The sequence below is a fragment of the Eumetopias jubatus genome, unplaced genomic scaffold (genome assembly GCF_037043125.1).
Source record: "Eumetopias jubatus isolate StellerSeaLion01/CBP00866 unplaced genomic scaffold, mEumJub1_p1.0 scaffold_17, whole genome shotgun sequence".
In the NCBI taxonomy this organism is placed as follows: domain Eukaryota; kingdom Metazoa; phylum Chordata; class Mammalia; order Carnivora; family Otariidae; genus Eumetopias; species Eumetopias jubatus.
This window is the reverse complement of record NW_028274823.1, coordinates 57,756,990-57,771,445: the sequence shown is the minus strand read 5'-3', so window position 1 is coordinate 57,771,445 and position 14,456 is coordinate 57,756,990. Positions and strand designations below refer to the sequence as shown.

The window sequence follows — 14,456 nt, the reverse complement described above, 5'->3', positions numbered from 1 at the left end:
GTCCCAAGAAAGGGGGAGGAGGTTGTACAACCTGGTGGCAGATGCATGCTGAACTGCTCATCTAGACTGTCCCTTTCACCTGAGACAGCCTCAAGCCTCCCAGAATGGACATCACATTCATACTTCAGTTTGTCGATCTGTAGTGTTGGTCCAGTTCACATCTCGAATAGAAGTGAGGGAAGATGGACTGAAAAAGCAAGCCCCCAATTCTGGAAAATAGTTTTGTATTTACCAACAATAGATATAACATAAATGTAAGATGTTGAAAATGAATAATTTAGATCATTTTTGTAGTGAGGAAACGTTCTGTAACATATTTTTAATTGATAGGACAAACAGGTTTTTTAAAAAGCTTGAATTTCAGGTCATCTTCAGTCATTGTGTCACATAGAAACCCATCATTTACATCATTTCCAGACAATCGGGTCTCTCCATTTAACAGCAAGCATTTCTTTATCTGCTAATTTTCATTTATTACATTTATGTCTTGAAAAGATCACTTTGGCATCCAGGGCCACATGTACGGTTGTGCAGCTTGTACACTGTGCAAGGACCCGCAGTGAAGGGAGTATCACTCCACTCATAGACCTCCAAGATTTGTATATTTATTATGAGCACTGCCAGCAGATGGCAGTAAAGGGTGTTATTCTAATGAAATCAGGGAAGTAAAGTATCTGGCAGAAGGGACATCTAATTTGTACAGAGGTGCCTATGGGCCAACAGTGGCCTTGTTGGCATGGATCTGGAGGAAGACAAAAATGGGGGCGGGGAAACCATTTGGACAGCCATGACAACTATCTGGGCTCAAAGAGAAGAGGGCCTAAACTCAGGTAATGGCAGCAGGTGCGGAGAAGAGGGGCAAAGGTGTGTGACTCGTGAAGCCAAGAGGAGGTGAGAAGGGGAAGGGGAGGGAAGGACTGCCAGGTCTCTGGGAGGAGCTGTATGTGGACAGAGCTGCCACCCCCAAGGAAATGATTTGGATTTGGGGAACGTGGTGAGGTCGATTTACCTGTGGAACACCCAAGGGAGGCTGTCCAGGTAACACCACATCAGGACTGGAGGTGCGGATCTGGTGACATGGGCACGTGGGAAGCTAGAGCCGTGAGTGGATGGGGTTTCCCGGGAAGACTGCATGGCCTGGGCAGACCAGAGGGCCCAGACAGACCCCTGGGGGCACCATCACCTCACGGGCAAATGGGCAAGGAAGAAGGGGTTGAGGAAGGAGACAGTCTTGAAGGCGTGGCCACTCTGTGCCCTCTGTCCCAGCCCGACAGTTACCCCACTATTTCCCGTCTCCTGTGGGCTGGGGTATCCAATGTTGGTTTAAATTGTGGACAAAATGAGAGGACCAACTCTTCCAAGATTATGTGCATGATGAGCTTTCCAACATGTTCCCTTTTGGCTACAGAAATCATTTTTTTATGACCAGATTCTAAGCTGTATTCCAGATGGTTCCTATTGCTGGAAGTGTGACTTTCAAGAATATAGAAGTCTATAGACTTCCATGGAAGTCTCCACCACTTGACAGAATAATAATCTTCTCACAAAATTTTCAGCAAAACAAATTTGTGCTGTATAAATCCATTTTTCCTACTGACTGCCAATAGAAGGATACTTATGTTCTCAAGATCAATGAAATCACTCAAGAATGTAACAAACATTTATAGTTCGTGTGAATATATTGGTCATAATAACATTTGAAAATATTAATAATAATTAATGCTATTTCAGACATTTAAACCATGAAGTCCTTGTCATAAGGAATGGTCAGACCAAATATCCAACAGAGAAGTCCTTGGTCTAGATTTTCAGCTGTGTATTGTTAAGAAGTTTTTCTCTTTCTAGAGCAAAAGTCTACCTCTGCTTTTGCACTAGAGCACAGAACCAAGGTTTTTCTCTCCTCTAACTGATTTGGGAAGGGCTAGTACAGGAGCCCAGTGGCATGCTGGCCGAGCCTTGCCTGTGTGCCCTGCGCGGGACTGCCTACTGCATCTCTCCCTCAGTCTTTGGCTGGGCAGCTTTGGATTCCGGCGGGCTGTCCATCTGTGAATCCAATGTCCACGCATCTGTCTGTCTGTCAAGCTGAAAGTAACCCGAACTCAGGCGCTTCCTGAAGGGTCCAAGTCTGTAGGGCTTCCCATTTAGCCCAGCCTCCCATGCTGATAGCTAATTTGCGGAATTTGGCAGGACGCTCAAGGTCCTCTAAGTGCGGGTGACATGGGGAGGAAAGTGGTAGTCCAAGATGCTAGGTTAAATTCTGTTGCTCAGAAGCTTAAAAGTGGGAGGCTCCCTGACCCCCCCCAATCTAGAAAAAAGAATGAGAGGAGTACTCCTTCTTCCCAGGTGTGGGGCCCCCAAGATGAGCAGGTGCAGGCAACTCCTTTGTGTTGTACACAATGGGGGGCTGTACATTTTAACCTAGAGTCGAAAAAGCCCGCCTATTAGTGAAAGCTTTATAACTACATTTCTTTGTGATGGGTACCCTTCTTGTACGGGAAAGAAAGGGTTGGGCGCAGCTTGAACGCAGCCAACCAGATGACCTAATAGGGCATGAATTTCAAATACTCTATCCCATTGTCCCAACAAATGTGCTCATACTTCCCAAACTACAGTCCCCCAGCCTTTGATTCCAAAAACACGGCCACCATATAAATGGGTTGTTGGTAAACGCAATATTCATTGCTTAATAACCTGGAAAAGATATTGTGAGAATGAATTTGCAGTGATTTAGCACTTTTCATTATGGAAATTCTATATAAATATTTAACTCTAATGTGTATTTTATTCTAATTTTTTGTTAATCACATTTGCTTAGTTAATATGGCATACTTATGCAGTTTTTTTTATTGCCATAGATTTTTATGAGTGATGGCAATTTCATGTGCTATTTATTTGAAATTAGGTTGATTGTAAAGACTCACACAGAATTGCCTGTTAATTTTAGAGCTTGGTATTTATGCCATTGTACCAGCAAATTCTCCCAACACACACACACACACACACACACACACACACACACACACACACAACTCTGCCACCACATTATCAGTGAGACAGCACATCAGCACATTGCCTCTAGCTTTCTAAGGGAAGGAATTTTTCTTTGAAGCCTCATTAATACTTTTGAAGGTGGACAAATTTGATTAGCAGAACATCCCTCCGGAATTGAGGAAGAAAGAGACAGAGGAGGAGGGGAAAGCGTATAGATGGCATGAACCAATTCTATAGATTTTTTTTAATTTTTTTATAGATTTTATTTATTTATTTGAGAGAGAGAATGAGATAGAGAGAGAGCACGAGAGGGAAGAGGGTCAGAGGGAGAAGCAGACTCCCTGCTGAGCAGGGAGCCCGATGCGGGACTAGATCCCGGGACTCCAGGATCATGACCTGAGCCGAAGGCAGTCGCTTAACCAACTGAGCCACCCAGGCGCCCTAGATTTTTTTTTTAATTTTGACTAAAAATTTTGATGACATGTAAGATAGTTTTAGGAAAATTCTTCTTTATCAGCCCTTTTACATTTATCAAATGACATGTTTGTTAAAGTCAGATCCTGAAGGATATGTGGAAACCCCCCAAATCCCAAATACCTTCCTTCCTTCCAAATTTACTTTCTGGGTTAAGCATTTCCTCACCCCACAATTTAGTTCTTCCCATCCACTTTCCTTTAGGACAGGAGGGACCTGGGGCATTAAGTGAAGAGGAAAAGGAGATTCTGGAAGGTGTCCCATTGGGCACCAAAGACAGACTTTGCCTACATCACTGTTCTCTTCAGAGATGGCCCTGGTGTCCTAAGACTGGAAGAGACACAGGTCCTGTGTTAGGTCTCCGTATTGGTCAGCATTAACTCCTGCTGACTGTGGCTTACACAGGAGAGCTTGCTTCTCTCTCATACAAAAGAAGTCTACAGCAGACAGTCCAGGAGTAGGGACAGGCCAGTCAGGAGCCTCCACCGTCATAAGAGACTCCAGTTCCTTCTATCTTGTTCTTCCTCTGGGCCGAATTCCAGCCATCACGTCCTCAGTCGGACAGCAGAAAGGGAAGGAGGGCACAGTCCCACCATTGATGGACACTTCCCAGAAGTCCCGTACAGGAGGACACCTGCCTTTCATTGGCCAGAATCTAGTCACATGACCACCGTTATCAACAGGGCAGGTTGGGAAATACCCTTTCCTCCAGTGATGATGGGCTCCACAAAAAACTCAGAGGTCCAAACGCTAAAGAAGGTGAGGAAGAATTAATGTTGAGGGCCGCTAGAAGGCTGCCACGGGATCATAGACCCGGTCTTGCTAAACCATCCTCCTCGTCTGTAACCTGAGTTCTTTCCAGCTTTCTGGAATTCTTTCCAGGCCCGCCATTAAAACTCACAAAGGAATCAATGTGATTACATTCAAAGACCATTTCCAAAGAAAAGCTCCAGAAAGCTCAGACCCCATGCTGTGATTGCCTATTAACCCCCCATTGTGATTTCAGCGGAAATTCTAGAACTGGCTGGGAATGCTGCAAGGGACAACAAGAAGGCCCGGATCGCGCCGAGACACATCCTGCTGGCAGTGGCCAATGACGAGGAGCTCAATCAGGTACGTCTGTCTGCAACATCTCGACCAGCCACAGAATGGGTTTGCCGGACACATGACCGCATGTGGACCCGGTTGGCCATAAATCATTTTGCTACAATTCCCAAGCATATTAATACAAAAACAATTTTTCAGATCGTGTAAGAGAAGAACCAATTCTGCTAGTTCTATCATTCAGATAGAAAATTGCCTCTGGAATAGACCTGTTATCTACTCTGAGTCTTTCCAGACCTTCTTTTCCTGTCTAGAAGCGAGCTGTGTGTGTGGCTGGGGAAGGTGCAGTGCAGAGATGTTATTCATGGTTTCTTCACCCGAATTTTGTTGACGATTTATTCTGATGAGGGTAGGAGAATCTTCTTCATAGCATAGAATTAATTCCCTAGTGTTGTAATTCCCTAGTGTTGTGAATGCCTCCCCCAGGAAATGTGAGATGGATGGTAGATGGTATAAGAATTTTTATTCTAATCTCTTTCTTTTCAAGTTGTGTGCAATAAAGAATCAGTTCTTATTCCCAGTCCATCATGGACTGGTAATTTCCAAAAATACAATAAAAACTAATTGCCAGAAAAATTTTTAAAAACAAATACATACAAACCACAATTCTTGGCTATTTGATCCAGTAGATATACAGTACCTCTGTCAGCTTGCTCTACAAGTTTCTGGACTCTTCCTTGCCATTTCTGTATTTCTCTTGTCCCGGACAGTAACTGCCTGTCTGTGGACCAGCCCCGGCGGCAGGCCACACTTGGAGCACCCGAGCTGCTTCGGGATGTGACCATTATACTAATGTAGTGGCACATGTCGATTATGTACAAAATAAACATTAATGGAGAGGCACACGGCCAAACCTACTTTACTGATGGAATAGTGATCACAAGAGCGTGGAGACCACTGGTCTGTTGTTAACTGGGTCTAGCCCTAGCATGGACCTTTGAACCCAGTTTTGTCAAGCTGTGCTCCCCACCTGGGAGGCTCTTTAGCCTCTCTTATGGCTGGGATTCCACAGCCCCGGCAACATCCCTGGCTGCAGCCTCTATATCCTTTCGTTGTGCCTTACTCGTTTTGCTTTTTGTACGAGACCATGGGACGCCTTGCTCCCTACAGACACACACTCTACTGGTGAAACAGGAAAGCCAATTAAACCACCCATCATGCAGTGTCTCTGGGAAAGCAAAGACCAGATTTAACACTTGTTTTGCCATCAGTTAGAACTGTATGAAATCCAGAACCAGCAAGCTCTTTGCTGCCTGAGTTCACGCATTTCTCTTTCTAGCTGCTAAAAGGAGTGACCATTGCCAGTGGAGGTGTCCTGCCCAGAATTCACCCCGAACTGCTGGCCAAAAAGCGAGGGACCAAAGGCAAGTCGGAAACTATCCTCTCCCCTCCCCCAGAGAAAAGGGGAAGGAAGGCGGCGTCAGGCAAGAAGGGAGGCAAGAAATCCAAGGCTGCCAAGCCACGGACGTCCAAAAAGGTGAGCCTGGGTTACCTGTGTGAGCCAGGGACTCTCAGAGAACAGGAGAAGGTGGAATGATCAGACGATGAGGGTGTAGTCAGCATTGCTGACGGGCTGGGGACTCTCCCCGCTGGGAGAAAATGGCAAAGGGCCTCTGGGACGAGAGCTTAAATCACCAAGCAGGGTCTACTAGAGATTTCCAAACTCAAAGCGTGGGTGGTCTTCACGTTGCCAGATGCTTCCCCTGCTCCCATCAAAATCTTAAGTGAGAGATGATAGCCTGGAGCTCTTCATTTCTCTTTAGAGCTCAGCATCGCGCACAAAAACGTCTCTGTCTCCCAGACTTGTGTCTCCTATAGACAGTCCCCTGGGTCCAGCCAGTGGGGTGTGGATAGCCTGATGTGCTAGGTAACCACAGCTCGGAGATGCCATTTGCAGGGTAAGACTTTCGTATGCGGCCCCGTACGATAATCACTAACCACATGTGGCCCTTTGAATTGGAATTCATTAAAGCGAAATCAGATTAAAAATTCAGTTCCTTGGTTGCATTACGCACATTTCAAGTGCTCACTAGGCATAGGACATTTCCATGATCGCAGAAAGTTCTATTGGACAACGTTGCTTCAGGGGCTGTCAAATTTCCATTCCACAGACCTCCTTGATAACACAAAAGATTTGTAAGAGTCCACTCCACTGCCTCCGTGCCCCAGGGAGATCCTGGGGAGAAGAGGGGGTCGAACAGTGGGCTAGGAACGACCCTGCTTGGTTCTGATGCTTGCCATCGTAAGCTGCGGGCATTGCAGAGGACAAGAATAACATACCTGTGTCCAGGTTTGAGTGAGGAATACAGGTACCTGTGAAGCTCTTTAACACTCTTTCTTTTGGGCGGCACCCTTTTTTCCCCCCTCGTATTGCTGTCCCTTGCTTCCCTCCATTGAGAACAGCGGAACATTAACACCTAACCACTTCCTTTCACATCCAAGGTGGTGGTAGCCATAGGAAGAACTTAATAACACCACTTGGGGCTTTTTCTGGGTTATTTCCCATCTGTCCTTCTGATTTCTACCAATAGTCCAAACCAAAGGACAGCGACAAAGAAGGAACTTCAAATTCCACCTCTGAAGATGGGCCAGGGGATGGATTCACCATTCTGTCTTCTAAGAGCCTTGTTCTAGGGCAGAAGGTAATAAAGACCATTGTAATCTGCTTTCGTAAAGATGTTATTGCATTTTTATAACCTCCTGTTCGCAAGCAATGATGCTTCCTTCATCCCTTGCTCCCCTAAAAGGACTTTCACTCAGGTCTTAAATTATTCACATTTAGACTAAAGAGCTTTGACAGGGTCTACATTGTGAGCGTCAACAAGCTCTTCAGTGCTGAGAAGTATTCATGCTGACATCGGTCAGACAAAGATAAAGTTAGAGAATCTTCCTGGTCAGGCGACAGAATAGCATCATTGCCGGGAACTCCCCGTGCCCCCCTCATTCCTGGGCCCCCCCAGAACATCCTTCGCTAACTTTCTCAAACAGCTCTGGGAGGCCAGCCTGACATGGTCCGATGTGATTTATCAGAAAAGGAAAATAGAAATATATGTTTCCTGAACATCCCCGGTGTTACAAATGAATTATTTGCCAATAATTTAGTCTGCTTGCCTTTCTAAGACTGCCGAAAGAAAACAAACAGGGCTATACGTTTGAATAGTCTGCAGCAGCCCAGACAGACATGCAAATAATTCATTCCCACTAGTATAAATTTTACGGAACAGACCATTTATCTATCATGTCAAACGGGGCTGAAGTAAGACACACACAGGAAAACAGTCAGTGAATCTCATCTCCGGTAGCTGAATGTTTGCAGCCTGGTAATAGGATCCACCTCTACTGAAGCAAATGGGAAGAGCGTGTTAGGGAAGAGTGTACATGGGCCGGGTTCCTCATCTTTCACTGATGAACACAGGGAAACAAAGAGGTGGAACTGAGGTCCCCTACGGGGGCTGGCCACAGCTGCATGACGATTAGCTTTCTCTCCCTTACGTAGGGGGACATGGCTGTCATGCTCACAGAGGAGACTATGGAAAATGCTCTGCATTCTGCTCAGCTGTGAGCACCTAGGGCAGCATTTCACAAGTGTAGCCCCAAGAACGTGGTCCCCAAAAGGTAAGGTGGCCCGACGTAGGCAGGTCAGAATCCCAGAGCCCATCACGTGTCTTGAGCAAGGTCCATCGGCCACACACCCCTGCCCCCAGAGGTCTGGGTTGCTCCAGGAGGAATGCGGGGTGCTGAGGGGAGGGTGGAGAGCCAGCCCAGGCTTCCCTCCTAGGAGATGCTCCAACCGTGTGTCACCCCACACCAAGTTCCCCGGGCCTGGGAGACGGAGGCATAGCTCTAGGGAAAGGAAGAAGAGGGGAGGGCCCTTTCCTGCTCCTGGAAGAGGAGGCAGATCTGTTGCACGCTGCCAGAGTCACAGTGAAAATCAAATCCACTGAGCTCCGAAGAGCCCACCGAAGACCAAACACCTGGCAAACTTGACAGTCGCTCAATGCCACAGCCCTGTGTGTGGACATTCGCTATAAATAACTGAGAGAATTAACAGATGGGAGGTAAAATGTGAAGATTTTTTTAATTGAATCTGATCTTCCCCGCCCTCTCCATCTTTCCTTCCTGACGCAGCTGTCCCTGACCCAGAGTGACATCAGCCATATTGGCTCCATGAGAGTGGAGGGCATTGTCCACCCAACCACAGCCGAAATTGACCTCAAGGAAGATATAGGTAAGGTCCTGAGACTTGGGTAGAGGTGCCAGAGAATCACCCACTGCTTGGGCAAGTCCTTCGGAAGTGGGTCATTGTCGACCAGATACCCTCTGCTGGGGGGGCCGTGTCACACTCTGCATGTCAGCGAACAACATTACTAGAAAATAACGAATTTTCTCTTTAATCTGCATATATTTCTGAAACGTGTGTTGAGGTGCTCTATAAAAACAGATCATTAGTGCACACCTTGATGACTTTTCCTCTAAGTGAACACAGCTGTGTAACAGGCACCTTGATCACGGAGCAGAACCTCCCCGGCACCCCAGAATTCCCCCTTCCTGCCCCGTCCCGGGTCCCCATTCCCTCCAAGCGTCGCCCCTGTCCTGTCTTCCCATGGCACAGATGGCTGTCCTCTGCTTTGGATTTTATAGAAATGAAATCATGCAGTGCGTCTTCTTTTGTGTCTTTTGCCCAACTTTGTGTTGTGAGACCCACTCGAATTGTCGAGCGTGGCAGAAGTTGGCTCATCTTGGCCGTGTAGTATTCCACCGTGGGACTGTACGGCTGTGTGCTGACCGTTCCACCACTGGTACCATTCGCATAGCTTCCAGTTTGGGCCACAGGGAGTAGTGCGGCTGTAAACATTGCCATACGTGTTTTGGGTGAACCTCCACATTTATTTTGAGCTTAAAAATTAAGAACACCTTTGGTAAAAAGGAAATGGACACCCGGACGAAGTTGTCTGTACGGCTATACGTTGAGTCACTTTACCGAGGGACTCTGCCACCTACCCCACGGGTAGTGGAGGGAGCTGCTCCGGGCTGGGTAGAGGAACCTGGGAGCGCAAGCTATCGAGGGCACTAGACATAATAGCACACTGGATGGTCACCATCTTATCCTTTTTTTCTAAGACGGAAGTGCCTTAAACTTGCACTGAAAAAGTAAAGTGAGCAAAGAAAGAAAGGGCTTTGTCCCTGGGGTTCTGGGCTTGCTTCTGAGGTCGGGATTTAAGGCAGATGGTAGCAGCTCAGCCTCAGGGGGCAGCACCGGGGACCCCGCGACTCCTGGCACCCTCAGGTTTCCTCTGTGACATCAGAGGCCACTTGCTTTGCTGAAAAGGAGATAGGACAGCCTCGGGGGTGGGGGCGGGTGAACCACAATGTGGAGAAACAGGACTTCTCTTGCACACAGAAATAGTGAAAATTTCTTCTTCGTTCTTCAGACCCAGCCCCGGTCCTACCAACTGCCCTGAACCCCCCTTCCCCTCTGGAAAGATGCCCCCCCACCAATAGCCTTAGCCTTAAGCTCTGTTTTGACGTGTATCATAGTTTCTCCGAAAAAAACGAGTAGCAGTGTGTTACTTTATTTCTATAGTTGGCATTTTTATATCAGGAAAGTAATCATGATTTTTTTATTTTTTTTAAGTGGCAACAGTGTGATAAGGTAGAAAGAACACAGGTATTGGAGCAAAAACTCAGGCCCAGATCCCAGGAGTAAGGCTTCTGGAGTCAGGATGGGTCTGTGTCCTGGATTTTACAAATCACCTCCTAGCTGTGTGACTTCAGGCAGGTTTCTTAAGCTCTCTGAACCTCAGTTCCCTCCCCTGTAGGTGATGGTAACAATAACGCCTGTGTCATAGGGGCGCTGTGAAGAGTAAATAGGGTCACACACAGATGAGGCTTAGCACAGGGCTGAGCTCATCAGCATTCGATAAATGCTGGTCTTTTTTACTGTTGCCGTGCTGTTTAGAGGGCGTCCTTCCCGTCATGATTCCATTTTCTACGACCATCACCCAAACTAATCACTCCCTGTAGATGACGCCCTAACTTATTTTTTTTAAGATTGTGTTTATTTACTTAGCATGCTCGCGCAAGTTGAGGGGTGTGTAGAGGGAGAGGGAGAGAAAGAATCCCAAGCTGACTCCATACCGGATGTAGAGCCCAACGCAGGGCTCAATCGCACAACTCCGAGATCGCGACCTGAACCGAAATCAAGAGTCGGACACTTAACCGACTGCTCCAGCCAGGCGCCCCTTTGGTTTATGTGTTACTAAAGAAAAGTTCGGGCATACACAGAAACAGCAGCAGAGACTGACAAAACCCTACACACCCTGTTAGAATAGTATCAACCCACGACCAAGGCTGCTTCAGTGCCAACCCACCCCACAGCCCCCCAGACCTCACACCATCGAATCCGTGGGTATGTCAGAATGGTAAGGGCTAGCTTTTTGACAGCATCACCACAGTACCATTATCACAACTGGAAAAAATCATGTCGTCAAATATCAGTCACCATTCAAACTTCAATCATGTCATTAATATCAACTTATTTTTTTTAATGTGCTTGCTTCAGGATCCAAATAGGTCCACATATTGCAATTGGTTGATAAGTCTCTTATAACCTGTAGGTTCCTCTTTCATATCTTTTCCTCCTTTCTCTCTCTCTCTTTTTTTTTTTTTCCAATTTATTTTGTTGAGGAAGCTGGGCTGTTTGTCCGGTAGGGTTTCCCAAGTCTGGATTGTACTGACTTCATCCTCCTGATGCCGTCAAACGTGTTTCTTCTCTGTTTTTCTTATAAATTGGTAGTTGGATCTAGAGTCTCGATGAGATTCAGGCTCAAATCTTTTTGGCAAGACTATTTGGTCAGTGATGGAATGTTCTTCCATCAGGAGGCACGCGACGCCCGGCTGTCTCTCACTGACGTTCCTTGTCCTGGTCTAGGCTTGTCTGTTCACTGGGGGTGGCATGGAGTAGGGGCCGTATCCTAATTCCAGCCCTCCTTCCTTTCTTACTGGAACGCTCCCACAGGGAGAGACTCCCCCTTATCAACATTGCAGGTTGCGTTATTCTTGGTAGTCTTCAGGGAAGAGGGTGGGCTTGCCTTGCCCTTCACACGGTCCCACTTGGCCCCTTACACCTGCTTCCCCTGCTGCTCGGCATGAACGGGGCTGCCAGCTGTGGTTCCTGGCCTTCTCCGGGCTTCTGTGACCCAGCAGATCAGCACCGGCCAGGAGTCTGAAGGCCAGAAAGGAGACTTGAAGGCCCGAGATGAGCATTTCCAAATGATGTCCCTGAAATCCAAGCACATTCGTGAAGAGATGCCCTCCCCTTCCCAACCCCAGGGCACAATGGCTGCTGGAATAGACATGGTGCGCAATAACCTGCACGACGTCCTGTGGCTCTCCAAATACGCTTGAGTGTCCCACTGGGGAGTGGGGAAGTTCCCTCACCCAGCTCCCAGGGAAGCCCCTCAACCGACTATTAACCACCATCATAATAACGCTGAAGAGAGAGAGCTGAGGCTGGCCCCAGACACCAGATCACCAAATCCATTAGAAGATGAAAACGTGGGGGGGTAGGCCTCATCCCCCACCCAAGAGTGGCAGCCATCTAGTGTAGACACAGCGCCCGCACACCATCTCAGAGGCAAGAGGAGCCCCGGCGTGCGGACGTGGGCTTCCTGCTGGCGTCCTGCCATCCCTTGGGGCTTCCTCTTGGCCTCTGTGGAAGCACGACCCTGAAATATTGAGTAGAGGATTGTCCTAACATCAGAGACTCAAGGGATCTCCCATCAGGAACGTCCTTAGAGTTTAGCCTCCAAATCTACATTTTTCTGTTGAAAACCACAGCCCGGTTTGGAGGAACGCCCTTGCAGGCTGCCCTGGGCCTGTGTTTGTCCTTTGACCGCAGGACTTACCGCACATAGGTGGTGAGCTAGAGTAAGCCCCCTGAGCTCCCCACCCCGAGGTTCCTGCTGAGTCATCTGTCACCGTGGGCCTGGGGCCAGGCTTAGGACCTGGTGACAAGTGACAGGCTGCAGGGTCTGTGAGAAGGCACTGCCTTCAAATCACCAAGACACTGAATTTAGCCAACCCAGTGTGGGGACTGAACCCAGAGATCGGAACACTGGAGCCCCAATTTCTTTTAAAAAGCTCACCTTTAGTACAACACAGGGAATGACATAGGCAATGGTATTATAACGGCACCATACGGTGCCGGATGATGGATCCCCTGGTGGTGAGCACAGCGTAACGTGTAGACCTGTCCGAGCACTGTGTGGTGCGCCTGAAACCCGCGTAACCTCGTGTGTCAGCTGCACTTCCATTTGGTAAAAATCACCTTTAGGATTCATGTCTTGAGACTGCTTATGACCAAATCACTCCCTCAAAGGTCCCTTAAAAGAGTTTGCTAGAGGGGCACCTGATTGGCTCAGCCGGTTGAGCGTCTGACTCTTGATTTCAGCTCAGGCCATGATCTCAGGGTTGTGAGATCGAGTCCTGCATTGGGCTCCACGCTCCGTGAGGCGTCTGCTTGAGATTCTCTCTCTCCCTCTCCCTCTGCCCTTTGCCCACTTGTGTGCAAGCAAGCTCTCTCTAAAATAAATAAGTAAAATCTTAAAAGAGAGAGAGTTTGCTAGACTACAAGTCCTGTGGGACAGAAACCTAGAAACCCCGGCCAGCAGTGACCACTGGCAACCAGGATTCCCATTGTGAAGTGTGATTCCTACTTTCTCAATATGGTCGGGGGATTTGTTCTCTGGCCTACTAAAACTATGTGGAACAGTGTAGCTAACGACTTTGGAAAGGACAACAGCAATGGCTTCCCTTGTTCTCCTCCGCAGGGAAGGCCTTGGAAAAGGCCGGCGGCAAAGAGTTCTTGGAAACAGTAAAGGAGCTTCGCAAATCCCAAGGCCCTTTGGAAGTTGCTGAAGGTAAGCGTGGCCTTGGGCCCGTGTTCCTGCCACAGCCTCACCCTCCCCCCACCAGCGTCACTCGCTTCATTGCACAATCAGTGTGCCAAGCAAAATACACCACAGTCAAGATGAGACCCACTTGTGCTTCCCCCAGAGAACTTGAGCAGGCCTGTGTAGACCATTTCACACACCCTGGGGATGACAAAGTGTCTGGATAGTTCAAGTCAGTTTGCACACAATCAGCCAGAGATGAAGCTATTGGGTAACTTACACTCATCATGGGGCTCCACCATCACCACTGCCGGGATCCGGAGTGCTCCTGTTGCCTCCGGTGAACACCCCTCCCCCCTCCACCGGCCCCTGGCCACCACCAGTCCGCCTTCTGCCTCTGTGGATTTGTCTGGTCAGGACATTGCACGTAAGTAGAATCCTAGGCTCTGTGACCTTTGGTGCCTGGCTTCCTTCACTTCATATAATCTTTTCAAGGTCCATCCATCTTGTAGATGCCTTAGTGCTTCGTTCCTTTTGATGGCTAATAGTCCATTTTGTGCATGCATTCACCAGTGGGGTTGTTTCCACCTTGGGCTATTGCGAATAGAGTGGCTATGAACATTTGTGCATAAGTTTTTCAAGGTTTTTTTTTTTTTTAAGATTTTATTTATTTGACAGAGATAAGCACAGCGAGAGTGGGAACACAAGCAGGGGGAGTGGGAGAGAGAGAAGCAGGCTTCCCACTGAGCAGGGAGCCCGATGCGGGGCTCGATCCCAGGACCCTGGGATCATGACCTGAGCCGAAGGCAGACGCTTAACAACAGAGCCACCCAGGGGCCCATCAAGGCTTTTGAGTGATTTGTTGGCAGGTGGCTCCAACTTCAGATCTGTGTCCTCCCCATATGCACACACACCACCTCACATGGAGTCGGTGCCAAGTGCTGCCCAGATGCCAGGGCTCTAAAGACAATGAAACCCACCCCTGCCCTCAAG

General features: G+C 48.1%; 1 protein-coding gene across 1 annotated transcript in view; it reads left to right on the top strand.

Moving 5' to 3' along the window:
- Positions 1 to 14,456, top strand: part of MACROH2A2 (macroH2A.2 histone) — a 29,759-nt gene that overhangs the window by 11,046 nt on the left and 4,257 nt on the right. The window contains exons 2-6 of the mRNA XM_028109686.1: positions 4,472 to 4,578; positions 5,849 to 6,046; positions 7,101 to 7,211; positions 8,698 to 8,797; positions 13,401 to 13,490. Of these exons, the coding sequence (XP_027965487.1) occupies positions 4,472 to 4,578; positions 5,849 to 6,046; positions 7,101 to 7,211; positions 8,698 to 8,797; positions 13,401 to 13,490 (606 nt within the window). The remainder of the gene's footprint in view (positions 1 to 4,471; positions 4,579 to 5,848; positions 6,047 to 7,100; positions 7,212 to 8,697; positions 8,798 to 13,400; positions 13,491 to 14,456) is intronic.